Source organism: Acomys russatus, unplaced genomic scaffold (genome assembly GCF_903995435.1).
Source record: "Acomys russatus unplaced genomic scaffold, mAcoRus1.1, whole genome shotgun sequence".
Classification (NCBI taxonomy): domain Eukaryota; kingdom Metazoa; phylum Chordata; class Mammalia; order Rodentia; family Muridae; genus Acomys; species Acomys russatus.
In genome coordinates this window covers 61,957-89,040 of record NW_026131506.1, presented here as the reverse complement: position 1 = coordinate 89,040, position 27,084 = coordinate 61,957, and the positions used below count along the sequence as shown (strand labels likewise).

General features: G+C 42.2%; 1 protein-coding gene across 1 annotated transcript in view; it reads left to right on the top strand.

Annotated features, from left to right (window-relative positions):
- Positions 1-24,885, top strand: part of Zdhhc9 (zinc finger DHHC-type palmitoyltransferase 9) — a 34,691-nt gene extending 9,806 nt beyond the window's left edge. The window contains exons 2-9 of the mRNA XM_051142691.1: positions 2,729-2,889; positions 6,932-7,090; positions 15,608-15,745; positions 16,588-16,636; positions 17,405-17,507; positions 19,178-19,281; positions 19,635-19,731; positions 23,708-24,885. Of these exons, the coding sequence (XP_050998648.1) occupies positions 2,729-2,889; positions 6,932-7,090; positions 15,608-15,745; positions 16,588-16,636; positions 17,405-17,507; positions 19,178-19,281; positions 19,635-19,731; positions 23,708-23,824 (928 nt within the window). The 3' untranslated portion in view covers positions 23,825-24,885. The remainder of the gene's footprint in view (positions 1-2,728; positions 2,890-6,931; positions 7,091-15,607; positions 15,746-16,587; positions 16,637-17,404; positions 17,508-19,177; positions 19,282-19,634; positions 19,732-23,707) is intronic.
- Positions 24,886-27,084: the final 2,199 nt, after the last annotated feature.

Below are 27,084 nucleotides of genomic sequence, written 5' to 3'. Positions count from 1 at the left end.
GCACACAAGACATTCATACACACAAAGTAAAAATAAATAATCTTAAAAAAAAGGAAAAAACCCTCCTTTTTGGTGGATAACTAGATATCTCCGCTGTTTTAAAGCTTAAAAATATATATATATAATTGCTAGGGCACAGGGGAAGAGGATCCAGTCCTGATACAACTTGATGAGCCCAGGAGGGGGGAAGATGGGAAGGGGGTTCCCCTCTTCTGAGGAATAGAGGAGGAGAATGTGGGAGAGGGAGGGAAAGTGGGGTTGGGAGGTGAGAAGGGACGGGTCTATGACCAGGATGTAAAGTGAGTAAATAAATCAATTTAAAAATATATAATTACATCATTTCCCCTTCCCTTTCCTTCTTTCAACCCCTCCCCTTCCATAACCGCACCTCCTTCTAGAAATATGACTTTTTTCTTTATTTGTTATTGTTTTACACACACACACACACAACTTGTTCAGTCCGTTTAGTGTTAAACTAATTAGCGGGCTCTTCCCTGGGGCAGGGACTATTTCTTGTGCTCTTAGCATTCCTTAGTTGCCTGTAGTTCTTTGTTTCTGGCCAGGGCCACATGGGATTTCCCTCTTCCGTGTGGATTGGAGACTATATAAGGCAGTTAGTCCTGGAGACATTGCTTCTTTGTTTTGAAGATCGATCTTATAGATGATCAGTGACTGTAAGTGTAGTGATTGCACTTGACTGCTCATGAAACATGACTTCATGATTCTCCTGTGTCCTTTGGGTCTCTCTGGCAAGTGGTGGTGACTTGTTTCTGAATTTACTTTTTGATTATGTGTTCCTGTTACCGGAGGAGTGGAAAGGAAAGGCGTCTATAACTGGTGATACGCATGACCCTTAGTTACCCTGGACACATTTGCAGATCTTTCAGTTCTTGAAATGCTCCCTCCATGCCCTTTTGACTCTTAGGAGAAGAAAATAAATTATTAAAAAGAAAACTTAAGATCCCAAATTATAGTTTAAAATGAATTAGGCCCCTGAGATCATTTTGGAGGTTCAATACATATGCTTGCTTTCATTATAAATACTGCTTAGCCTAGTATAACAGTGAGTTAGCCCCCACGCCCCAGCCTGTGCACTTACACTGTGGAGGGGAGGCAAGGAAGCATCTCATGGGGGCTGTCTGTACAACTGGAGCAAACATACAGCCTGTGGGTAAAGCATTTGCCCTGAATAGACTGCAGCTTGCTTACTTGCCATGCTGATGAAGTAAGCTTTTTCCCTAGCTTACTTTCTTTGCTTTCCCTCTGCTCCTTGCTTATCCACTTATAGTCTGCCTCCAGTGATGCTCTCTGTTTTCAAGGAGAAATGTGCCTCGGGAGGAGATAGATAAAAATAGGTCAGTGATAAAGCTCATCACATACTCTCATTCATTTGATTTGGTAGTCAGTTCAGATCAACAAGTATTTATTGATAGCTTCTTTGTTCCCTTACTTGAATGAAGAGCTAGCAAATATAAGATCAGATGCTAATGTTAGTGGAGGTCATTTACTTAGTGTCTGTTATGCATCAAATATCTTTCTAAACATTTTTTATACTTGTGCATTTGGTCCACAGAGTGACCCCATGAAATACTATTACTATCCCCATTTTACAGATGAGGAGACTGATATGAGGTATCACCCAACTGGGAGTTGGTAGAACCAGAATTTGAACCCAAGGTCCTATGAGACCAGTTTCTTGCTCTTATGAAGTCAAGTTGAGAAAGGCGAAATCAACATACTGATAAAGAGCCAGGAAACAATGCAGGGCTTTCACAAAGAAGCTGCCAGCAGGAGGGAATGGTGAATGCTGCCTCCCATAGGCCTTTTGTAGGAGATGAGACTTAAGTCCCACATTCTTCATGTAGCAATGAATAGAAGATGTCCTACCTTCTAGCTTTGGTGTGAGAATTGGATGGAATAAGATGTTTAAAGTAGTTAGCCCAGTGCCTGGTATATGGTAAATTGTCGTTGCCATGATGACAGTGATGCTTCTAGAACCTGAAAGATAAGTCCATTTGGGATATGGAGAGGAACAGATGCATTATGAGGAAAGACAGAAATAGACATGGTGTTGGGCAGTGGTGTTAAGGCGGTTTCTTATTCCATTGCTGGTGGTCATTCATCACCCACTAGCTGAGCTATTTGAGGAGACAAAAGGAATGGCTGCTGGTACAGAGTCAGTCCACAGCCTGGAAGCTTTACACTGGCCTTAAAGCATGCTGAGATACCCTCTGGTTGCCACTGTGAGCCTGCTTGCTGATTGATCCTATTTTGTCTCCTCCTCCTCAAGCTCAGTCCTAATGTCTGATGAGTGGATAGCAAAGTCTTGACATCCCCAGAGCAAAAGTACCCTATGGTGCTTGCAAGGCCAGGCTCTTTGACTTCTCCGTCCCTAGCCAGCGTCAGCCTTGCCTGAAGCAAACAAAATGTTCCCAGAGGCCTGTTAGGAGGCATGAGTTATCTTAAGTTGTAGGGGAGTTCCCTTGAGTCTGTTCTTGTATGCTATAGGTGACCTCAATCAAGTATGTACTGAGGTTACACTGTGTTCAGAATCACCTCTTAAGTGTTTGGAATATTCAGAAGACATAAATAACATAGTATTTGCCCTGAAAAATCTTCTATTCTTCTTGTGGAGGCCAGATCAATCCAGTTGTCATAGCTGGATAGATACATACATATGTGTATGTGTGTATATATATTTAAATGTTGAATTGCTTCCTTTCTTCAGGTGTCGCTACCTGGCTGTTCAGCTGTCCCCTGCCATCCCTGTGTTTGCTGCCATGCTCTTTCTTTTCTCTATGGCCACACTGTTGAGGACCAGTTTCAGTGACCCTGGAGTGATTCCTCGAGCACTCCCAGATGAAGCAGCTTTCATAGAAATGGAAATAGGTGAGTCTTGGAACTAGTTGCAAGTTGTAATCCATGGGTGGCCTCGTTGGGTGGGAGAGTGGAATGTTCGTAGCGGTTGCAGCATCAGTACTATTCCAGCTCCTTCTCTCCAAGATCCTAAGTGACCACCTGTGAATTCCAGTAAGCCAGTAAAGCCATGCATGCTTTCTTTTCCCACATGTTGGGGTACATGAAGAAAGAGTTTGTTACCAAGGTCTGGCTGAATTGTTGCCAGGATATGCACTTTCCATTTGGGGGGTTGTCCAGGGAAGCTGTAGACTGCCTTTCCATAAAATGTTCTGTTTTGCATCTGCATACAACTTTGGATATAATTTCAGAACTTCATAGATCTTCTGAAGTACATTCATGGGTCCCTGGCCAAGAATTCCTACCTTGGGGCCAGGAGGGTGGGATGGGGCAGGGAGGGTGGGGTGGCGGCAGTCACACAAAGTGAGAAAGGGCAATCATGGTCCCAGGAGCCACTCGGAGGAGTGAAGACACCAACTTCAGGCTCAGAACTAGACACATGTGCAACTCTGAGACTGAAACGTGACACCACCAGGAGCCATGATGGCTTCGTGAATTTAAGCAGATCATCCAGGGCTGGGGAGGGAATAAATATCCCGGGAGTTCCCACTGTGAGAAAAAGTCAATGATGACAGTACAAGGAGCAAGCGGAAGCCGCCAGCTCAGCAGCGGCGGCTATGTAAGTGTTTCTCAATTCTGCTTTGACAGTAGCTTGAGTCCACATAAGAACAAGATAAGAGTGGGGTGGGGGGAAGTGACCATGGACTTGTTTTGTCATCTCCTTGCCCCTGAGCACTGGAGATTGAGCCCAGTCCCCTGGACATTCTAGACATGTGCTCTACTACTGAGCTGTACGACAAGCTCTGTGACCCAGAAGGTGTGATGCTGAATATCCGTGTTAGAGTGCCAGCTACGGCTAGCCTTTAGTTCTTTGATGTTGCCCTGAAGGCTGCCATGCTTTTGTGTTTGTTTATTTATTTGAACGGTTTCCCCCTACTTTCGCAGTATAGTTCTTCTTGGAAAATCTCGGCCGGTTTTGTTGAGCTAAGGAGAAATTGGTTTGTGCATGTCTGAGCTAGAACTACATGGGGTGAGGTGAAGGTGAAAATAGTAAGCATAAAATAGAGGCAAGGCATGGGGCCATAGTCTGTGAAACAATAATCTAGCTAGAGAAAAAAAAATAGTACTTGAATGTCCCCCTCTATTTTGCTCTTAAGTACCTCCTGTTTTACCCCCATGTCTCCCCCGGATTCTGCCCTGAATCCAGGCCTGTGCTCCACACACCCTACTGTAAAGCATATATCAAGACATATTAAGCTGGGTATGGTGGCACAGACGTGTAATCCCAGCACTTGGGGAGGCAGAGGCAGGCAGATCGTTGTGAGTTCGAGGCCAGCCTGGTCTACAGAGTGAGTCCAGGACAGCCAAGGCTACACAGAGAAACCCTGTCTCAAAAAAAAAAAAAAAAAAGGAAAAAAGAAATATTAAAGTAGCATGTTGGTACTCACATCACCACCTTATGAATAGCTAGCCTCATCTTCTTAGGACTTGTAGCACACTGTTACTGTTTGATTTCACAGCACCTACCCCACTGCAAAAAAAGGAAAAGTGTTCCATATGGCAGATATTTTTAAAATCGAAGTGAATTGAAAACTATTCTGTTTTTAGCATTATACTTTGTGGCAAAGGTGCAACGAGCCTGGCACTCTCATATGCTGGGGATGGATAGGCATGCAAATTCATACAGTCTGTCTGGGAAGCAGTTTGGCAATAAGCAAAATGGCTGTAAGGGCTCGTACCCTCTGTCATAGTAATTCAGGGCTCCTTAAGAATTCAGTTAAGGGAAAGATCAGATATTTAACATAACCTGACATAGAGATGCTTTAGTGTATTTTGTTTATTTTTTCTCTTTAATGCATATATAGCTATTTTAATACAAGCAAGTCACCCCATTTTAAAAAAGAATTTATTTTAAAATTATTTTTATTCCATTAAAATTTATCTATTTCTTTAGGAGTGGGGATTGCATGCACCATGGTGTGTGTGTGTGTAGGTAGGAAGACAACAGTCGGGAGTCAGTTCTGTTCATCCACTAAGGACCAAATTCAGGTCATTAGGCTTGGTGGCAAATGCCTTAGCTTGCTGAGCTGTCTCACTAGCCCCTATTCCTTTTTTGTTTTGAGACCTTTTTGTTTGTTTGTTTTGTTTTGTTTTTGGAGATCAGGGTCTTTCCGTGTAGCCTTGGCTGTCCTGGACATGCTTTGTAGACCAGGCTGGCCTCTAAATCACAGTGATCCGCCTGCCTGTGCTTCCCGAGTGCTGGGATTAATGGTGTCTGCCCCATGGCCAGTTGAAACACATTTTAAAAGATGTATTTGTTTGTCTTTTCTGTGTATGGGTGCTTTGCCTGCATGTATGTAAGTGCATCATGTGCATGCAGTACCCATGGAGGCAGAAGAGGGTATTTGATCCCTAGAACTGGAGTTTCAAACAGTTGTGAGGTGCCATATGGGTGCAGGGATTAAATCCAAGTCCTCTGCAAGAGCAGCAAATGTTCTTAGGAGCCGTCTCTCCAGGCCCTTGAACTATTTATTATTATTATTATTACTACTACTACTATTATTATTATTGCGTTGGTGTTTTGCCTGCACGCATGTCTGTGGTTGTCAGATCTTGGAGTTACAGACAGTTGTGAGCTGCCAAGTGGTTACTGGGATTTGAACCCGGATCCTCTGGAAGAGCAGTCAGTGCTCTTGACCGCTGAGCCATCTCTCCAGCCCCTGAACTATTCTTTTAATTGGCATATATTAATTCTGGATGGCACTAGGTTTCACAAGAACACTTTCATAATTGTATATGTACTTTGAGCATGTTCTTTGCCTACAGACTTTGTTGTTTGTTGAGACAGTGTTTCATGTAGCCAAGGCTGGTCTCTACTGTGTTGTGTACCTGAGTCTTTCCTCAAATTCCTGATCCTACAGCTTATAACTCCTAAGTGCGTTGATAACAGACATGTGCTGCCATGCTGACAGTTTTCACTATTAAGAAGGACACTATTAAAGCACTCTTGCACGACCATGTTTTGTAGTTCTCTTTGAATTTTGCTAGTAGAATTACTAGGTTACAGAGCATATACGTTAAAAATTATGGTAGCTGCTAATGTGCTGTTCACCGGTAAGATAAGTTTGACCTTTTTGGGTACTGCATATTTATCTTCTTTTTAATATTTGTTAATTATAGTAGGAAGGAATAGTGCTTTTGTATTTATTAGGGTTTTTTTTTTTTGAGATGGGTTCTCACTGTGTAGCCTTGACTGGCCTGGAATTTCTTATATAGACCAGGTTGGCCTGCGACTCATAGAGATCTGCCTGCCTCTGCCCCCTGAATGCTGAGATTAGTGAAAGGCATGTGACCAGCATGTCAGACTATGTTTTTGTTGTTGTTGTTTGTTTTTAAGACAGAGTCTTGGGCAGAAGAGATGGCTCAGCTGTTAAAGGCTAGGCTCACAACCAAAAATATAAGAGTTTGGTTCCCAGCACCCACAGCTGTCTCTCCAGCCAAAAAAAAAAAAAAAAGACAGGGTCTCTCTCTGTGTAGCCTTGGCTGTCCTGGACTCGCTCTGTAGACTAGGCTGGCCTCTGCCTCCTGAGTGCTGGGATTACAGATGTGTGCCACCACTGCCCAGTTAGTTCTGTTTTATTTTTATTTATCTGAGTATTAGTAAAGTTAGATGCTTTGATTTCAGATTCTTGCCATTATTCTTTTTATGTTTTTTTCCTTGTAATCAACCTACCCCCAAACCCAAAACCCCTGAAGAAACACCTTTTTTACATGTACATCACAGAATGATATGGCATTCAGTAGACATGTGATGGTGAAAGTCTAGTCTAGAAGCACTTGTCTGGAAGAGAAGAGTCCTTACCTCTCATGGCCTCCATAAGTTTTGGAGAGGTGGTGAGACATTGGACTCCAACAAAGGGTAGCACTAAATTAAAGCTCTTTTACTGACTTACAGAAGCAACCAATGGTGCGGTGCCACAGGGCCAGCGACCACCTCCTCGTATTAAGAATTTCCAGATAAACAACCAGATTGTGAAACTGAAATACTGTTATACATGCAAGATCTTCCGGCCTCCCAGGGCCTCCCATTGTAGCATCTGTGACAACTGTGTGGGTGAGTAAAACCAGGGGGATATTGCCTGAGGAATAGACTCAGTTGAACAAGGGGTCTGAGTGGCTCTGAGTACCCAGTAGTTCTTGGGATAATTCAGTAGGAGTGAGAAGGTAGACTTGGATGAGAAACAAGGTAGCTATAGATAGGAAGAATTTCCTAAATAACAAAAGAGAAGCTGTACTTATGAAGATCTGGTCTAAAATAAGTGTATTTGATAAGTGGGGAACAGTACCTGGTTGGGAAATCTCAATTTTCTTCTACTGGATCCATGTTAGGTGTGGCCCACTTTACAAAGGAGGATACCATTGTCCACTAGAGGGCAGTATTGAGGAGTGCCTATTGGCAGAGGTGGACTTCTTTGTGGTCTCAGTATGTACTAGGCACTGGGCCAAGTGCTTTCCTTTCTCTCATCTGAGGCTCATAGCAACCCCCAGAAGCCAGTATCATGCCCATTTTATAGACAATAACAGTGAAGTGCCTTTGTGTAAGTTTGTGTAATTGGCGTGAGATGATGCTTGATCAGGTCTGATGTCCAAGCCTTCATCTTTTTAAAAATGTCTTTGCTCCTGCTACATGTGTGTAAGTGTGCAGAATACAAGATCTGTGCTGCCATCTGCATATATGTAGCTTCATTATACATACTTCTTACTTTATGCTGATCTCTGGCGAAGATCATACACAGACAGTCAAGCTGCTCACTGATAGGTGTATATGTGACAGTGCTGTTGTCACCGGTGCAATTCTACCATTCTGTATGCTATGCAGCATGTCTGAGAACCTTGCTTTCTTCCTACTAGCCAATTCTTCAGGCAAAGTTTGGGGATATATCTCTATCTCTATCTCTATATCTTTTATAGGGTCCAAATTGATACATAGGTTAGATTTTATAAATCAAAACTAATTGTAAATGGACTAGGAAATAATATTTAAATAAGATATGATGTGATGATTTTATGAAGAATTCCCTTTCCTTATTAATAATCTTAAATATAAAGAACTCATATAAGGGGTTAGAGAGGTGCCTCAGTGGTTACCAACCCTGGCTGCTCTTTCAGAGAACCTGGGTTCAGTTCCCAACACCTACATGAAGGCATCTGTAACTTCAGTTCCAGGGGATCTGACACCCTCTTCTGGCCTCTGTAGGTACTAGGCACAGATTTCTGTGGACATGCATGCAGACAAACCCACAGCCATAAGAAAAATAATGAAATAACTGTATAAGTTGGTTTTTTGAGACAGGGTCTCTTTCTGTATCCCTAGCTGCCCTGAAACTTTCTATGTAGATCAGGCTGCCTTGAAACTCACAAAGATCCTCGTGTGTCTAGAGGCCTTCCAAGTGCTGCGATTAAAGGCATATGCTATCATGCCTGGCACAAGTTGACTTTTTAAAAGGCATTGGTGCTCTATGAGAAACTTGGATAGTTCATAAAACAGGAAATTTACTTATCCAATTGACAGGAAGATATGTCCATCGTTAGTAGTAATCAGAGAGATAAATATTAAAACTGGATGTTTATAAAAGAACATATTTAAAATTTCTTGACAGTTCCCATAATATATAAATTGTGTCTTGGTCACATGCACCTTTAATCCTCCCCTTCCCCAGAACCTCCAGCACGTGCCCTCTCACCTTCATGCCCTCTTCTTTTTATTCTTTAAAACTGCACTTCATCTGATTAGTGCTGCCTGCATGTACATGGGTATGGGGGGGAGGGCCTTTATTATCTGACTACACTCCTAAGGAAAAAATAGCTCCCCATCCTCTACCCATCAGTTGCTGATAGCTGCTCAGCTAAAGGTGGAACGTCATTAGCCCCTCCTCCATTCATGAAGGAATAATAAGAATAATTCATGTTGATAATATGAATTATTAAGTATAATGTGTATATAATGTGTATTATTAGTGATGTATCCGTATTATTATTATTATTATTATTATTATAATACAGGGTTTCTCTGTGTAGTCCTGGCTGTCCCATACTCGCTTTGTAGACCAGGATGGCCTTGAACTCACAGAGATTCGCCTGCCTCTGCCTCCTGAGTGGGGGGATTAAAGGCGTGCCCCACTGCTGCCCAGCCATGCTGGAATTACTAACTGGCTTGATCTTGTATAGGTAACCATAGAAGCTTTGTGTTCATGAGTACAATGGTCCTATCCTGTTCAGAAAATAGCATCCCAAATCCTCTGGCTCTCGTACTCTTTCCTCTCCCTCTTCCATGATGCTCTCTGAGCCTTGGTGGGGTCAATAGACATGTCTCATTTAGGACTGAGCACTCAACAGTCACTTACTCTCAGCACTTTGACCAATTATGAGTGTCTGCATTGACTCCTTCCTGCCAGTGGAAAAAAAGCTTCTCTAACCAAGTTGAGAGCAACACTAAAAATATGCTTAAAACAGATCTGCATAAATTTACATTTTTCTCAATGTTTTTATATGGCAAGTTTGCTTAAAATGAGGCTATCTCTATAATTCTGAATGTAGACAAGATGTCAACCACTTGAGCATGACAGTTTTCTTTTTACATTTTTTCTTTTTGAAAAACAAATATATTGCAATCCTTTAACAAGATGTACTACTCTTTTTGTCCCCAACATAATATTTTTCCTAATTATTTGGGAATTTCATCACACCTTCCCCCCTCAAAAACAAAACCAAACCCACAAGTCCAATTTGTGTTGTTCTTGTACTCGCTGGAGCATGGTTAAACTAACTCCCCGTGGCCAGCCCCTTAAAGAAAGCCGAGTCCTTGCCTCCTACCCCCACAAGCCATTAACTATGGAGAACTGCATTTCAGCAGCTTTACTCTTACAGTCTTATTTTTGATTAGTACACAGCCGACTATTCTTCATAAGACACACCCTCCCCTTGAAGGTGTTTGTGTATGTGTATTCATGTGTGTATGTGGTTGCCCATTCATATGTGTAAGCCAGAGGACAACTTTGGGTGTCATTCCTCCTTGTTTTTAGAGACAGGGTCTCTTACTGGGATTTGTGACTCACCGAATTGGGCTATCTTGCCTGGCCAGTAAGCCCCAGGGATACCTTTGTCTTTACCTCTCTAGTGCTGGGATTATAACTATGTGCCATCATGACTCATATTTTTTGTATGAGTCTGGTGTGTGTGTGTGTGTGTGTGTGTGTGAGCCTAACTCAGGTCCTCACATAAACACTTTAAGGCATCCCTCCAACTCTCTTTATTTTTATTTTTATCTTACTTGTGTGGGTATTTTGTCTCTACGTGATTCTGTGTACCACTTGTGTCACTGGTGCTCATAGGCCAGAAGATAGTTCCAGATAATTGCAAGCTGTTGTGTAGGTCTGGAAATTGAGCTCAGGACCTCTGGCAAGAGCAGCAGGTGCTCCTAACCACTGAGCCATCTCTGTAGCCCTCAGCCCGCCCCCTAAAAAGCCAATTAAAATGATATATGCTTCTGTTAGAAAATGTGGTTGGTATAAAAATATAAATAAAAGCCAATTTTAAAATCACACTCTGTTTTGCTATATTTTGGACTAATCCCCTTGTTTATAGAAGGGGACATTACATAATGTAAGAGAGTTTTAATTTCTGTTTTAAATTTTTTGTGGTACTGGGGGTTGAACTAGATCCTCACACATGCTAGGCAACACTTTACCGCAGGTTACATCTCCTGCCTTTAAGTTTTTGTAGTTACTGTACAAAATGATAGGTATCATTTTGCCATTCTCATCCACATATGTTATCATACTTTGCTCATCTCCTTTGTTTCCTCGTTAGTTCCCTTTCTGCTTCTCTCTCTCTCCCTCTCCCTCCCTCCCCCTCCCCCTCCCCCCTCCCCCCCCCCCCTCTCTCTCTCTCACACACACACACACACACACATCTTGATTCTGCATCTGAGAGAAAGCATAGCATTGAGCCTGGCTTATTTATTTATTTAGCATAACCGTTTCTAGTTCTATCCATTTTCCTGAAAATGACTTAATTGTATTCTCCTTTACTGCCGAATACAATTTGATTGTTATATGTCTAGCATATTTATTCATCTGTTGATGGACTCTAGACCAGTCGGTTCCATTATTTTGGCTGTTGTGAGTACTCAGCAGTGTCTCTGTGGAGGATGTACTGGATTCCTTTGGGTATACCCAGTGCTATAGCTGAATATTATACTAGTTTTAGTTTTAGTTATCTGAGGAATCTCGACACTGACTTCTTGCTGCTCCACATGTAAAAGGTTTATTTTATTTTTTGAATGTGTTTGTGTGTGGACATGGTTGTGTGTATGTGTGTGTGTGTGTGTGTGTGTGTGAGAGAGAGAGAGAGAGAGAGAGAGAGAGAGAGAGAGAGAGAGAGAGAGAGAGAGAGAGAGAGATGTGCAGGTGTGCTCATGTCCCACAGAATGTATATGGAAGTTAGAGGACAATTTACATATGTGGTTCTCTCCTTCCACCTGTATTTGTCAAATAAAGCCAGGCTCATGGCTTCAGCTGAGGCCACCTGGTTTGTGCAGCAAATGCTTTTATCCTCTGAACCAGCTTGATGACCCCTCTCCACCTTTTTTGAGACAGGATCTCTCACTGAACTTGGAGATCGTAGAGTCTGCTAGCATCACTTGCCAAGGAGCTCCGGGGAGTCTCCTGTCATTGCTGCTAGGATCACAAGCATTTGCCACCATGTCTAATGCTTTGTTTTGTTCACTTAGATTTCTTTATTGCATTTTTTTGTGCATGAGGCTTTTCCTGCATGTAGGTGCAACATATGCATGCTTGGTGCTTGTGGAAGTCAGAAGGCCTTGGATCCCCTTAGAAAGATGGTTGTGAGCCATTGTGTGCGTTATAGGAACTGAACCCAGGTCCTCTATGAGAACCACATGTGCTATTAATCACTGAGCCTTCTTTCCAACCCATGTCCACTGTTTTATATGAATGCCAGGGATCCAAGGTCAGGTCTCATACTTGTGTGTCAAACATTTTACAGACTGGCCCATCCTCCCCGCTTGACACGTGTTTTTAAGATTTATTTATTTTTTGTGTAGGTCCCTGCATGCATGCATGAATGATTCTACATGCACCCTGTGCATGCCTTGTGCCTGCAGAGGTCAGAAGAGGGTGTCAGATCTCTTAGAATTTAAGTGGCTGATGGTTGTGAGCCACCATGTGGGTGCTGGGAGTTGAATCCTGGGCCTTTGGAAGAGCAACAGGTGCTCTTAATCACTGAGCCATCTCTGTAGCTTCTGATAAGAGTTTCTAATCTTGCTTTGGACTGTTTTTGTTAGGTTTCATTTTATTTTGTTTTACACAGTCTCACTGTGTAGACCAGGCTGTCTTAGACTCACTGAGATCCACCTGCCTGCCTCCCAAGTCCTGGGATTAAAGGTTCTGTCCCACATTGCTTTTGTTTATTAAAATTATATCATGAGCTCCTATTTTACAACTTTAAGACTACTTTAGTGACTGTATAATCTATTATAAGACTGTATTCCAGTTTATTTAGCCAGCCTCCCGTCACTAGGTGCTATTCTCCATATTATTATTGTTGTTGTTGTTATTTTTATAGTACTGAAATAAAAATTATTGAACTCAGTCGGGTGTGAAGGTATATACTCCTAATCCTGGCTCTTGGGGGGTTAAGGCAGGAAAAATGTGTGTTCAAGGCCTGCTGGGGCTACATTGCAAGACTCTCTTTCAAAAACTATTAAGTTTAAGAATGTGGAGAAGAAGATTAGGAATAGGAAGGTAAGGGTGAGGAGATTACACTCAAGATGTAATGTGAATAATTTAATAATAATAATTTAAAAAGAATGTGGAGAAGGCTAGGCTTGGTGGCACATGCCTTTAGTCTAGGCACTTGGGAGACAGAGGCAGGCGGATTTCTGAGTTTGAGGCCAGCCTGGTCTACAGAGTGAGTTCTAGGACAGCCAGGGCTACACTGAGAAACCCTGTCTCAAAAAGCCACCCCCCTCCCTCGAAAGAAAAAAGATTATGGATCAGATAGAATCTCTTTCCATTTCTAGTAGGAATGTAAAATTGTGTATCCAATATGAAAACAGTTAAGTAGTTCCTCAAAACTTTAACATGGTATTACCCTATGATCTAGCAAGTGAACCTCTGACTATATCCCTGGATATTTGCTTAGGTTATGATAACAAAATACTATTGACTGGATTGTTTGATCAACTGAGTATACATATTTCACAATTCTGGAGACTGGGAAATCCAAGATCAAGGTGGCAAAAGGGTTTCTGGGAAGGTTTCTTTCTGTGGCTTGCAGATGGCTTCTTCCATGCTGTGTTCTCACACTGTTTTGGTTTTTTCTTCTGTGCTCACACATCTTTAGTGTCCCATCCTTTTCTTAGGAGAACAGAAATTCTACTGAAGGAAGGCCCCATCCTATGACTGTATAGTGAGATGCTGTCTTCAAAAACAAAATCAAAAGAAAAATGTCCTTAATAAGTGTGTGGTAACCTTTGGTAGTTTTCTTGAGGAAGTATTTTTTTTTTTATTGATTTGGGAAGATTTTATAAAATCAGGCATGTATATGATCTTTTTCCCTCTAATTTTTCTTTTTATGGGGGGGAACTTTGTGTGTGTTTGTTGCATGTGGGTGGAGCTTGAATGCCATGCCATGAGTGTAGAGTTCTGAGGACAACTTTGTCGATTGATTCACGCCTACGTTTATGTGAGCTCTGGGGAGCCAAGTCAGGTTGTCAGGCTTGCAAAGTGACTGCCTTTTGCCACTGAGCCACCTCACTGACTCTCTGGTATTTTTAATGTATGGAAAGTCATTTTTTAAAGTCAGAGACTTATTTTAGGGGGCGTGGTTTTGAGACGAGGTTTCTCTATTTAGTCCTGGCAGTCCTGGAGCTTGCTATTTAGACCAGACTGGCCTTAAACTCACAGACATATTCCTGTCTCTGCCTCCCGAGTAAGATCTATTTTTCCTTTATGTTTTGTTTCATCACATATGTACTTGGAAAGTCCTATATCTGTTCTTTGTTATTTTGTGATCTAATTTAAAAAAATCTATAACAATGAATTCATCTGGAATTTATTTTGGCAAATACTGTGAAGAAAAATGTAACCTTACTTTCTATCAATTAGCCTAATGTCTCATAATTAGTCATGGAATCAGACTTCCTTTAATAATGGTGTTTAATTAGATGGTAAATGCTTGCATATTCTGGAGTCTGTTTCTGTGTTCTTTCTGTTTCATTGAGCTATGCCATACAATTTTAAGAAGAGTATATTATAAATTTATATTTTTAATAAAGACAGGTAAAAAACTCATACTCCTAATTTTTCAAATTTATTTTCTGAATTTGGTAGACCCATCTGCTAAGGTTTTCCTGGGAAAAGCAATACCCCTGCCCTTAACTGACAGAATTAACCCAGATCATTAGAATGTTTAAAGCCTTTGTTTCTTGTTCTAGAAAGTGAGAAAATATTTTTAACTGATATCCAGTGTGGGTATGAAGATCTGTTTAGTCAGTGTTCTCTAAAGAGACGTAACAGATAGAATGGATATGTGTGTGTATGTATCTGGAATGATTTCCAGGTTAGTCCAACAATGGCTGTCTCCTGATAAAAAGATCAAGAATCCAATAAGTAGTTGTTCAGTCCATGAAACTGGTCCTTTTAGCAGTCTCAGTTGGGTGCTAGAACCCTGGAGGATTCCTCGGAGCTTCTGGCCTTGAGTCTATGGTCAGTGAGTCTTCAGATTATGTTCCCTCTCCCATGTTCTTTTAAGTGGACTGCCATCAGAAGATGGGGCCCAGATTTAGTGTGAGCCATTTGGCTCAAATAATGTGATTAAGAAAATCCCTCAAGCCAGGCGTAATGGCGCATGCTTTTAAATATTTTATTTTTAATTTTTAATTTATGTACATTGGTGTGAGGGTGTCAGATCCTGGAGTTACAGACAGTTGTGAGCTGCCATGTGGGTGCTGGGAATTGAACCCGGGTCCTTTGGAAGAGCAGGCAGTGCTCTTAACCACTGAGCCATCTCTCCGGCCCCGGCGCATGCTTTTAATCCCAGCACTCAGGAGGCAGAGGCAGGCAGATTGCTGTGAGTTCGAGGCCAGCCTGGTCTACAAAGCGACTCCAGGACAGCCAAGGCTACACAGAGAAACCCTGTCTCGAAAAACCAAAAAAAAAAAAAAAAAAAAAAAAATCCCTCATAGGCTTGTCTAGCAGCTTGAGTTTTAGTTGATTCTTGATATTGTCAATTTGACAATAAAGATTAGCCATCACAAGAATCAAAGAAGCTCGTGGTGAAAACATTGATAAAGTAGAGACGCCCAACTGTCTTCCTTCCTTCCTCCCTCCCTCCCTTCTTTCTTTCTATGGGTCTCACTATGTAGCTCTGGCTGACCTAGAACACACTATGTAGACCAGGCTGGCCTCAAACTCATAGCGATCTGCCTGCCTCTACTTCCCAGATGCTGAGATTAAAGATGTGTCCAGCTCCGTGAACTCTTTGGATTAGGTGCTGTGTCAGTTTCTTCCTATTTGGGGTTTGGCATTGAGCTCTTTCTCTCCCACAGAGCGCTTCGACCATCACTGCCCCTGGGTGGGAAACTGTGTTGGAAAGAGGAACTACCGCTACTTCTACCTCTTCATCCTCTCTCTCTCCCTCCTCACAATTTATGTCTTCGCCTTTAACATCGTCTATGTGGCCCTCAGTGAGTATATGGGGGCGGGGGTGGCAGTGTCTGTCACTGGGCTGACAGTGGGCGGGCAAAGACTTGAGAGCAGCTTAAAGGAAGGTAGATTTCTGGTGGCACTTTTGCTCAGGAGCAGACGGAAGCGAGTACTCTTGTCTGTTCTTAAACTGGATTACAAAGCTCAGCAGCTCCCATTGGTAGATATTTACTGAGTATTCTGGCCTTTTCCTCTGGCTATCTACTGGCAAGAATGAGCCCATAATTCCTGAGCCACATCTAGGGTACCCGGTGTTTCTGAAGTGATCCGAAAGGTTGTGTATACACCTTCTTCTTCTGTCTTGTAAGATTATACCTTTGTATTGGGTGGATCATGGTATATGCCAGAGATGGAAACCACACACCCACATGTTTGCACGTGCACACACACAAAGCAGCTGAGGACGGATAGAGTGTGGGAGTTCACTCATGGTCTCAAAAAGGGAAGAGCTCTAAACTGGATATCTCACAAGGGAGGGGTATAGGGGAGGAGGCGATTTTTCGAGAGCACTTCTGGTTTCTTTCATCTGGTGCTATCCCACTACACGTCCATATCTGGGGACTGGGAAAAGGAAAGAGAACGTGATGGTTGGTTGCTCCCCAGTTCCGGTCCAGTGCTTAGCCCTACACTGGAGTGTGTTAGGACTGTGAACTCACTCACAAGCTTGCAGGTGAAGATCAAACGCCTCACCCTTGCCTCAGGGGGACCTTCTCTTTTTTTCAAAGTGTACAGCAAGGACAGGGAGATGAGGAAGTGTTTTTTAAAAAATAGTTTTGACTAAAGTCACTAATTTTTCTTTCTGCTCCTCTTGCCAATTTCACAGAATCCTTGAAAATTGGCTTCCTGGAGACATTGAAAGAAACTCCTGGAACATATCCTCCCCTGGCAGTCTGTCCGTGTGAAGCCGTCTTAAACTGCTTGCCAGCATGTTTTCTTTCCTCACTTCTCCCGCTATCTAGTTTTCCAGCATCAGCGAATGCCAAAGCCTAAAATTAACAAGTGTAGTCCCAGCATTAGCAACTAGAATGGAAAATTGTCAGGATTTTAAGGGGTGCTTGCCCCCTCACCTCTTTCTTGGCTGCCGTCTGTCCTTCAGGAGTCCTTTCGGTCTCTGCCTTGACTCCTCTAGTTGGCCTTCTATCTCAATACACTTTTGTGCTATTTGCTGCAAGCCCTACCCTCCTGTTTCAGTGAAGACTTATTTTCTGCAGTGGCTACAGTTCTGAAAAGGGGATTTGGAAGAGATTTGGATAAACCACATTTTGTTTCCATCCCACTGGGTTTTCATTTATAAAGTTTATTCTTGGTGGGATTTCCATTAGCAGTGGTGGCCAACATTGTTTAGCTTTGGCATCTTCCTAAATGTCCCCTTCCAAGAGCCAATGACAAACAGGCAAGTACTACACACTACAGATGTTAGGGATTTATTCATACTGGGTAAACAGAAATGCATTGACTTCTGTAAAATATCTACCCAGTGAAATGTAGAATTCATCCATAGTTATATGCAGCTAACTTGGCTTTTTGTGACACTCGTTTTGGGAGGTAAAGACGGTGTATGACTAATATCACAAATATGGATTGAAGCATCAAGTCCCCTACCTAGTGTGAGTCTCCAACATTCCTTAACCCCACCCCACTGTTCTGGAAGTCCTCATATGCTTCTTCACACTCTGGTCTGTTGTGGGACTGACTGGATTTCACACTTTCCTCGTGGCTCTCAACCAGACGACCAATGAAGACGTAAGTCAGTTTTCTCATCCCACTATAATAGCCTTCTCTTCTCCGTGCCCACTCTCTTGTCACCTGCTAGGAAACCATGTGTCCAGGGCCTGGAAAAATGAGACAGAAAAGAAACCTGGCTTGGGAAATTTCTAAATAAAGGTGTAGAACAGGCAGACAGCTCTATTTGGAGCTGAATGCCTGTAGAGCGTTAGGAAGAGGTTGGAAAGTTGGATAGGCACAATGTCTTTTAACTGGTTAGGCCCTTAAAGGCTAGTTGAAGCCCTAGGGTGTTAGAACACTCCTATAATTGCAGTGCTTGCTAGAGAGACTGAGACAGGAAGATCTCAAGTTGAAGGCTATTCTGGGCTGCAGAGTGACAAAAAGGCCAGCTTGAGCTACATAGTTAGACCTTGTCCCCGAACAAGGAAACGAAAACAGGCTAGCTGATGCTCTAAATTTGGAATAGAGATGGATAATGGCACCAAATAAATATTTATTTTTAAGGAGTTACCAATTCATATTCATTATGGATAAAATACGGTTGAACAAATATCTAAATCCTGTAATTTTACTTTTTAGGTATCACTTTTGTTAGTGGCATGATTTTTTGTCTTCTAAACTTGTCTAGATTTTATCTTAATTGCTTACATATACACTGTATTTTAAATTTAATTTTTATTTAAGCTTTCGTACACTATATTTTGGTCATATCCTTTCCCATCCCTCAACTCCTCTGAAATCTTCCTCACCTCCCTACCCACCTGACTTCATGTTTTTTTTTCTCTCTCTTAAAAGAAAAAAATAATCTGTCCAGAACTTAAAACAACAAAGTAAAGCAAAACAAAAAGCACACAAAAACAAAACAAAACAAAACATAGAGCCTGTTTTGTGTTGTCCAACTACTCCCCGGCCTGGAGTGCGGTTGTTATACCCAGTGGCACTCCTTAGGAGAAAACTGACTTTCCCTTTCCCAGCAGGGCTCAATTGAAATTAACTTCTTGGTTAGTAGTAGGACTTTGTGTTCACCTTCCTGTCTCTGTGCCACAGTCTCTCTGAGTTTGTATATGCACTGTATTTTAAAATAAAATAGTACATGTTCATTTGTCATTTTCTTACTCTTATAAATATTTCTTGGCAAACTATTTCTTTTTAAAACTAAGTTTATTCATCAATGTACACATGCATGCATGACTGCACTTGTGTGAGGTCAGAGGTCTCATTCTACCATGTGGATCCTGATGACTCAGGCCATCCAGCTGGGTGGCAAGTGCTTTTCTTTATCCACTAAACTATCTCCCTGGCCCCTATTTTTGTCATTAATTTTGGTAAATATATATATGTGTGGGTGTGTATATACACACAACATAAGGCATACATAACATCTTAACCATTCTAAATTTTTTATTAATCTATTTTTGTGGGATTGTGAGACTACTGTATAGACTAGGTTGGCCTAGCACCCAGACTCTTCCATCCTTGGCCTCCCAAGTTCTGGGAATACAGGGTGTGTGACATTATAACCCACATCTTTAAGTTTTTTAAAATATACAGTTCAGTGACATTTAGTGAATTCATGTTCTTGTATACTTTGGGGCCATTATCTACCTCTTGAATGTTTTCATCATTCCATGATGCATGTATTTCCTCAATATAACTTTTTAGTGTAAGCCCTGGCTTTTATCCTTCAGATCAAAGGATCATGGACAGGGAAGAATCGTGTGCAGAATCCGTACAGCCATGGCAACATTGTGAAGAACTGCTGTGAAGTGCTTTGCGGCCCCTTGCCCCCCAGGTACTCAAGTAACAAAAAATGCCCTGGGTTCTTAAGATGAGCTACTCAAACCTATCCTCTTACCTGCTCTGCTGCGTTCTTCTTAATGGAACTCCTTGATATCAAGTAGGTCTTCCTGGGAATTGTCACGTGGTCCCATATCTACATGTGCTGGTTATTTCTCTGTGAGCTCCCCAGTTAATGCAATATCCTCTAGTTTTTAGAAGAGTAAATGGAAGATACATGTGTGCTAGGGTCAGGATAGGTTGCCAAAGGCATGCTTGGGCTTTCTAATGCACACAAGAAGGCTCAGTGGGCTGAGCTGGTAGAGGAGTGAATGCCACATCCTTCATTCATTCTTCTGTTTCCATCAGTGTGCTGGATCGAAGGGGTATTTTGCCACTGGAGGAAAGTGGAAGCCGACCTCCAAGCACTCAAGAGACCAGCAGTAGCCTCTTGCCTCAGAGTCCAGTAAGTATTGCAGACTTATACTGTGTAGGAGATAGGAACCACGCTGGCTAACTCGACAGCTTCAAAATATAACTGTGTGGTTCTGTATCCTAATCTCTCCGGCTTCCCTGCTTCTGCTTCTGCCTCTTGCCTTCTGCCTGTGTGCCCTTGACATAGATTAAGATTGATTCATCTCTTAAGAGACATGTCGAGCAGTTGTTCTGTGCCAGCCACTTTCCTCGGTGCTAGGGCTACACCAGTGAGCAAGTTGAATGATGCCCTGTCCTGGAAGGATTTACTGTCTGATGGAGATGAGGGATAAGAACACAGAACATTGCCCCATGCGTAAAGAGTAGCTTGATTAGAGAAACATAAAATGTTAAAAAGGCAATGGAGTGACCAGAGGACCATGTTCCAGTTAATAATGTGCTAACACTGGGAGAATATACAGGTGTGACCTTTCTCCCAGGCATCTTTTTTGTTTGTTTGTTTGTTTGTTTGTTTGTTTGTTTGTTTGTTGAGACTGGGTTTCTCTGTGTAGCCTTGGCTGTCCTGGACTCACTTTGTAGACCAGGCTGGCCTTGAACTCACAGTGATCCACCTGCCTCTGCCTCCTGAGTGCTGGGATTAGAGGTGTGTGCCATCACACCCAGCTCTCCCAGGCATCTTGGTCAATATGTAGTACATAAAATATCTTCCAACTTCTTTACCTTAATTGGGATACAATGCACATCCCGTACAATGTCTATTTAGAATATACAATTCCTTAGTATAGTATGCTCATGCTTGTATGATTGTCACAATTAAATTTAAAAACGTTTCCTTTTCCTCTGCCTTAAGTAACGTTAGCAGTATGGTCTGGGGATGGAACCCAGGGCCTCATACATGCTAGGCTAGCACTCCACCAATAAGCTCCCCAGGGCCTGGCATGATAATTTTAAGGCTGATCTGTGTTATTTATGGCAGTACTTAGTTCCTTTATATGACAGACTCCTTTTTAAAAATGTATGTATTTATTTATTATGTATACAATATTCCTCCAGGGTGAATGCCTACACACCAGAACAGGGCACCAGATCTCATTATAGATGGTTATGAGCCACCATGTGGCTGCTGGGAATTGAACACAGGACCTTTGGAAGAACAGCCAGCTCCCCCCCTATGGCAGACTCTTACCACATCACATGAATATATACCATATTGTATATTTTATTTATCATTACTACATGGTACATGTGTGTGAGAGTAGGCATGTGCATGCCGCAGTGCACAAGTGGAGGTCAGGTGACAACTTTTAAGAGTCAGATCTCTCTTCTCACTGTGGGTTACAGGGATCAAACTTAAGTCATCAGACTTACTTGGCAAGTGCCTTTACCTGCTGAGTCATGCTACCATCCCTGTTTCCACCTTTTGGTTTTTATATGCAATGTTACTATGAACATCTCTGTGCAAGTTTTTGCATGGACATATGCTTTCATTTTTCTTGGCTGTATTCCTAGGAGTGAAATTGCTGAGAGAGATGGTAACTCTATTATATAAATAAAACATTAACATCTTTTGGGATGCTGCTGAGATACCTTCTAAAGTGGTTGCACCATTTTTCATTTCCACTAGCAGTATCTGATAGGTTATCTGATCAGTTCTATTTTAGCTTCTGTAGATGCAACGTGTTATCTCACTGTGGCTTTGATTTGCATTTCCCGGATGACTGATGATGCATACATCTTTCCATATAGGTATTAGTCATTTGTATATATTCACAAGGGAAATATTTATTCTCTCTCCTTCCCCTCCTTCTTTCTCTGTGGGTAGGTAGGTAGAAGGGCAGAGGATAACTTTGAGTGTTCCTTAAGTGCTTCCCAGCTTCGTTTTTTGTCACCAAGTAGAGTAGGCTGCTGTGCATCAAACCCCAGTGGTCCTCCTGTCTCTGCCTCCCCACTGCTGGGATTGGAAATGCATGCTGCCACTCTTAGCTTTTCCCCACCCTGGGTTCTAAGAATTAAACTCAGATCTTCATGTCTACACAGCAAGCACTTTACCCACTGAGCCATCAGCATAGCCCATATGTTCTAATTATTTGTATTAATTTCTCTCTTTTTTCTTTTGTTGCTCATGGTTTTGGTTCCCAAACTGTTACCCAATCCAAGGTTGTGAAGATTCATTCATCTGGTTTTTTTTTCCTAAGAGTTTTGTAGTTTCAACTTTTACATTTATATTTTTGATTCATTTTTGGTTTAAATTTTATACATGACAAGAGGTAGGGAGTGCACATTTATTTATTTTTGTCTGTGGATATCCAGTTATCTTTCTATAATTTGTTAAAAAGACTGTCCCCCTTTTCCCATTATTTTGACACTCTTGTTGAAAACCAATTGACTTAAATGTGTGAGTTTAATTCTAGACGCTCAATTATAATCTGTTGATCTGTATGTCTGTTTTTATACCTATAGTACACTGTCTCTATTGCTTTAGCACTGAAAAGCTTTGAAAAACAGGAAATACTATTCCTTCAACCTTACTCTTATTTTTTTATGCTTGTTTAGCTATTCTTGGTCGCTTGAAATCCTGAATGGACGTTAGGATTATCTTAAAGCTTATGAATTTCTGTGAAGAAGCCAGCTAGAATTTTGATAGAGATTACATAGATTCTATAGATCAATTTGAGGAGCATTGCCACCATAACATAAGCTTTCTGCGCCATTAACCTGGCTATCTTTTGCTGGAGATGGAGCTTATTGGTAAGGTACTTGCAGCATGTGCATACCCACATGCACACCTACACGGAGGAGAGAGACAGACAGACACACAGAAGATACACATAGCAGATCCGTCTCTTTGACTGTCATCCCTGCTCTCTGCCAGGTAGGAAGAGAACTCTTACCAAAAAGAATGGGCTTTTTTTTTTTTTTCCTCTTTGGTTTTCTTTGATGCTATAGTTTTAAATGTATCTTTTGCTATATAAATATTTTTGTTCTTTTTGACATTAATGAAATGATTTCCTAATTTCGTTTTTTTTTTTTTTCATCACTCACTAGAGTATAGAGAAACAATTCATCTTGGTATACCAGTCTTGTATTCTGAAACCTAGCCAAGCATGTTTTCGTTCTAATAGGTTTTTTAGATTTAAATTTTGTTTCAAAGTAGGATCTTATTTCATGTGCGTACTTTTTGTAAGGTTATTATTCTCTTTTCCCCTAAACCTTTCTTTTTTTTTTTAAGGGACAGTGTGTTTACATGTTATTGTCATCATCTTGAAAGTCATTTTTCGGATGAGACTGGTCCCTAATAATAATAATAATAATAATATAGTTTAGTGGTTCTCAGTTGTCTATTGGAGAGGATTATTTTAGAATCACTTAGGTTGGGGCTGGAGTGATGACTCAGTGGTTAAGAGTACTGGCTGTTCTTCCAGAGGGCCTGGGTTCAATTCCCAGCACCCACATGGCAGCTCACTCCAGTCCCAGGGTTTCCAACACCCTCACACAGACATACATACAGGCAAAACACCAATGCACATAAAATGAAAATAAACATTGAAGAAAAAAAAGAATCAGTTAGGAAACATTTTAAATCATATGTGTCATTTGAAAGCACTTTCATTGGTTGGGACTCACTATTGGGATAAATTCTCTGTTAGGACAGAAGCAGGATTGAAAACCATTAGCTCAGACATTATTACATAAGCACAGTATAATATTCTGCTGTGGTGGATGTGCTAGCATGTAATTATTTATGGTTCATGTTATTACCATCACGTACAATAGTAGAAACATCTGTCCAGAACAGTTAAGGATAGACCTCCAATAATGCACAGGTGCATTCTGCTGAGGCGATGATAGCCTGGTCTTGGGTCTGAGTTTGATGACCATGGCACCATATCCTTAGTGTCACTGTGGTTGAAGGGTTTGAAGGAAGAATGCATGCCTTTGGATTATCTGCAGTTAGACTTTAAGAGAGAGCACGCCTCGTGTTGAATCTGCTATCTTTTACTTCTCAGGCCTCAACAGAACATATGAACTCTAACGAGATGCTGGAGGACAGCAGCACTCCGGAAGAGATGCCACCTCCTGAGCCCCCAGAGCCACCACAGGAGGCAACCGAAGCTGAGAAGTAGCCGATCTATGGAAGAGACTTTTGTTTGTGTTTAATTAGGGCTATGAGAGATTTCAGGGGAGAAGAACAACACGAGACAGAGAGCAAATACGCTGTCCCTTATTACTATTTTTCTTTGGTCTTTAGTCACCCAATTGCACACTGGCATTTTCTTGCTGCAAACCTTTTAAAACAATTTTTTTTTGGACTTAAGACAGTGGCAGAAGATGACAGTCACATCTGGCAACTGGACAAATGGGTCTCTTGGGACATGGCACTGGTTTCCCATTGTCTCAGCCACAAGGTGTCCTTGGACTCCCCTTCTCTTCCCTCCAGATCCTAGCTCTTGCTGGGGGTCATTGGTCTCATTCTGGGGCTAAAGAGTCTCGAGACTGGCTCCAGTCTTTTCCGGCTGCTGCATGTCCTGAGTCCAGAGGCAGTCACAGAAACCTCTGGCCGGGGAATCCTAACTGGGCTCTTGACTCCCTCGGAACTAATGAGGATTGGAGAGTGAGGTTGGAGGATTCTCCTGGCTACCAAGTGCCAGCATTGCCAGCCAATCCTTTAAGGAATAGGGCAGGTACCTTTCACTTGTATTTATTTGTAGCTTCTCCTTTCTCCCGCCCCCCATCCACTCTCTAACATCCAAGTCCCAATCTTTCCCCATTAGATGGTATATGTAAGTAGTTGTAGTAGAGATAATAATTTACATTTCTCAGAGATTCTCCAGAAACTTCAATGCCTGTGCTATTCTCAATAAGCATTGATGAGATGCCAACAGCATAGCCCTTCACACTCTCTGTCTCATCTCCCCCTTTGTTCTCATTAGCCCATTTTCATTTTCTTCTTTTGAGTCTTGCTTCCATTGGGAGCAGGAATGGCAGTAATAAAAGTCTGCACTTTGGTGGTTCCTTTTCCTCAGAGGAACCCTGAGTGCTCACTTAAACACTACCCTTCAGACTTCTTGTGTAAGGCCTACAGAGGCCCCGAATGCACAAATGGGGAAGCCAAGGCACAGAGAGGCTCTCCTCTCCTTTCCTCTCCTCTCCTCTCCTCTCCTTTCCTTCTCCTCTCCTCCTCCTCTCTTCTCCCTCTTCATCCACTCAAAAAAAAAAAAAAAAAAAAAAAAAAAAAGGAAACAAAAAAGGCTAAACAGTACTTCCATTAAGCCTTGGCTGAGTGAGGGAAAGCCCAGCACTGCTGCCCTCCCGGGTATCCCCCTCTGAGACCTCAGCCCACCTCTGGCAAACGGTAACCACACCATGGGCTTCATCCAAGCCCTACTCTTCCAGCACTTCCACCTGCAGAGTCCCAGAGCCACTTCACCCTGGGGGTGGACTGCGGCCTCCCCCCCAGGCAGCTCTGCTCAGGACCTGCGCTATTTCAGGGAAGAAGATCTATGTACTATATGTGGCTATATTTCCTAGAGCACCTGTGTTTTTCTCTTTCTAAGCCAGGGTCTTGTCTGGATGACTTATGGGGACACGGAGGGGTGTGAACCACAACTTTTAATCTATTTGAAGGCGATTAAACTGTGTCTAATGCAAGCTGCCTGCCTCCTCCTTCCCCTTCCATTTCAAGAACCACTTTGGGGTTGTGAATGTGTTTGTGTGCTGGGTCAGGGGGCGGGTGGGGGGTAGACGGGGCTGCTTGTTGCTTCCCATACTTTCATTTTTCCAGGGTACCCTTGGGTTGAAGAGATAGATACCTCTCAAATTCAACCTCTCCATTGATCGATTTAATTCTGGGCCGAAGGTTATCTTATTCTGGACTTTGAACACAGGACTTCCAAGCAATATACAGTGTGAGCAAGCCTGGGAGAGTAGAGGGATTACACTTGCTTACGAGAACACGGTCTTTATTAGGGGATTGTTTTCAGTAGGTGGACACTGTTATCTGCAAGTGGGTCTTGGATTTTGAAGCAGGCTCACCAGGGCCTCCCCTTGGAAATAGTTCATTAGTGATCCTTTACAAGTGACAGCATGCATTTCTTTTCAAATGGTCTGTACTCAAGACTCCTGTCTCACACTTTCCGGTTCCTTGTCATTAGTGACATTTGGCTGCTCCCAGGTTCTCTGTGTCTTTCCATTTTAGTTGTTTCAAGATTTGAAACTCTGGAAGACTGACTCCAGAGAGTCACTGGGAGAGAGATTGACTCAGATTCCTCTGCTGTCTGTTTCTCCTTTCCCATTTTTTTTTTTTTCTGGCTCTCTTGGTTTTGATTTTACAGTTAGATTTCCAGGTAGTTCAAAATTAGGGCAATCATAGAGAGTGCGGAAGTTACTCGTTTGTTTTTGTTTTTTATTTTGTTTTTGTTTCCAATAAACCTGTTCCTGATGGGACTCCCTTTCTAGTCAACACTCAGCCCATCACCGCTCTTGGACCAAGATGGGTTTCCTCCCTCGATTTACCTCAGCTTTTCTTCTGCTGCCCCTTAGGTCACCAGGAGAGCGCTCTCTTTCTGGTGGGAAGGATCAAAATGGAAATCCTCTATCTCTAGTGCGAAATGTTTTTAGTTTGTTTTTTTGCTTTTGTTGTTTTGTGTGTGTGTGTGTGTGTGTGTGTGTGTGTGTGTGTGTGTGTGTGTGTGTGTGTGTGTGTTTTAGATCTGCTTCCTCACACCCCTTGCCCTCTTTCTCTTTCTTTATAAATCTTCTGTATTTAAGACCTTGGCCTGAAGACCCGTCCCATTCATACCATATACCAGCTGGGACTGTCCCTAGTGTGAGCTCTGATCAGAGGTGAGACTGAAGAATTGATCTTTCTCTGGGGAAAGAGGCCTTATATTGTTTGATGTTTTCAATGGCTGACACTCTCTCCAACTCTCCCCTTCCTCTCATTCCTCACATTTCCTATGCACCCACCCCACTTCCCCAGGCCAGGATGCTTGGCACTGATCCAAAACCTCAGAGGGAAGGGAAAATTTATGTCCCTTTGGCCCTGGGGCCCTCCTGGCCCTAGCTGAGATCATTATTGCTCCTTTTGCATCCCCCCCACCCCCGCCAGAAGTGGGGTTTGATTATAGCAGCTGAATTCCATTCTTCCCATCTGACCATCCTGCCCTTACCCCTCAGGTCCCCTTTCTTACTGACCAAATCTCTTTACCTTGTTTGGGAGAAAAGTATTTTGCTTTTAAATCTATTTTCTAACTTAAATGCAATTTAATATGTAAATCTCTGCACTTTTGTGGGAGCCTACAAACGTGTATGTGTTGGGGTTTTTCACTCTCTGGTATTTCTTAATAAAGAAATCTTTCTTTTGGGGGGAAGCCAATGAATGAAG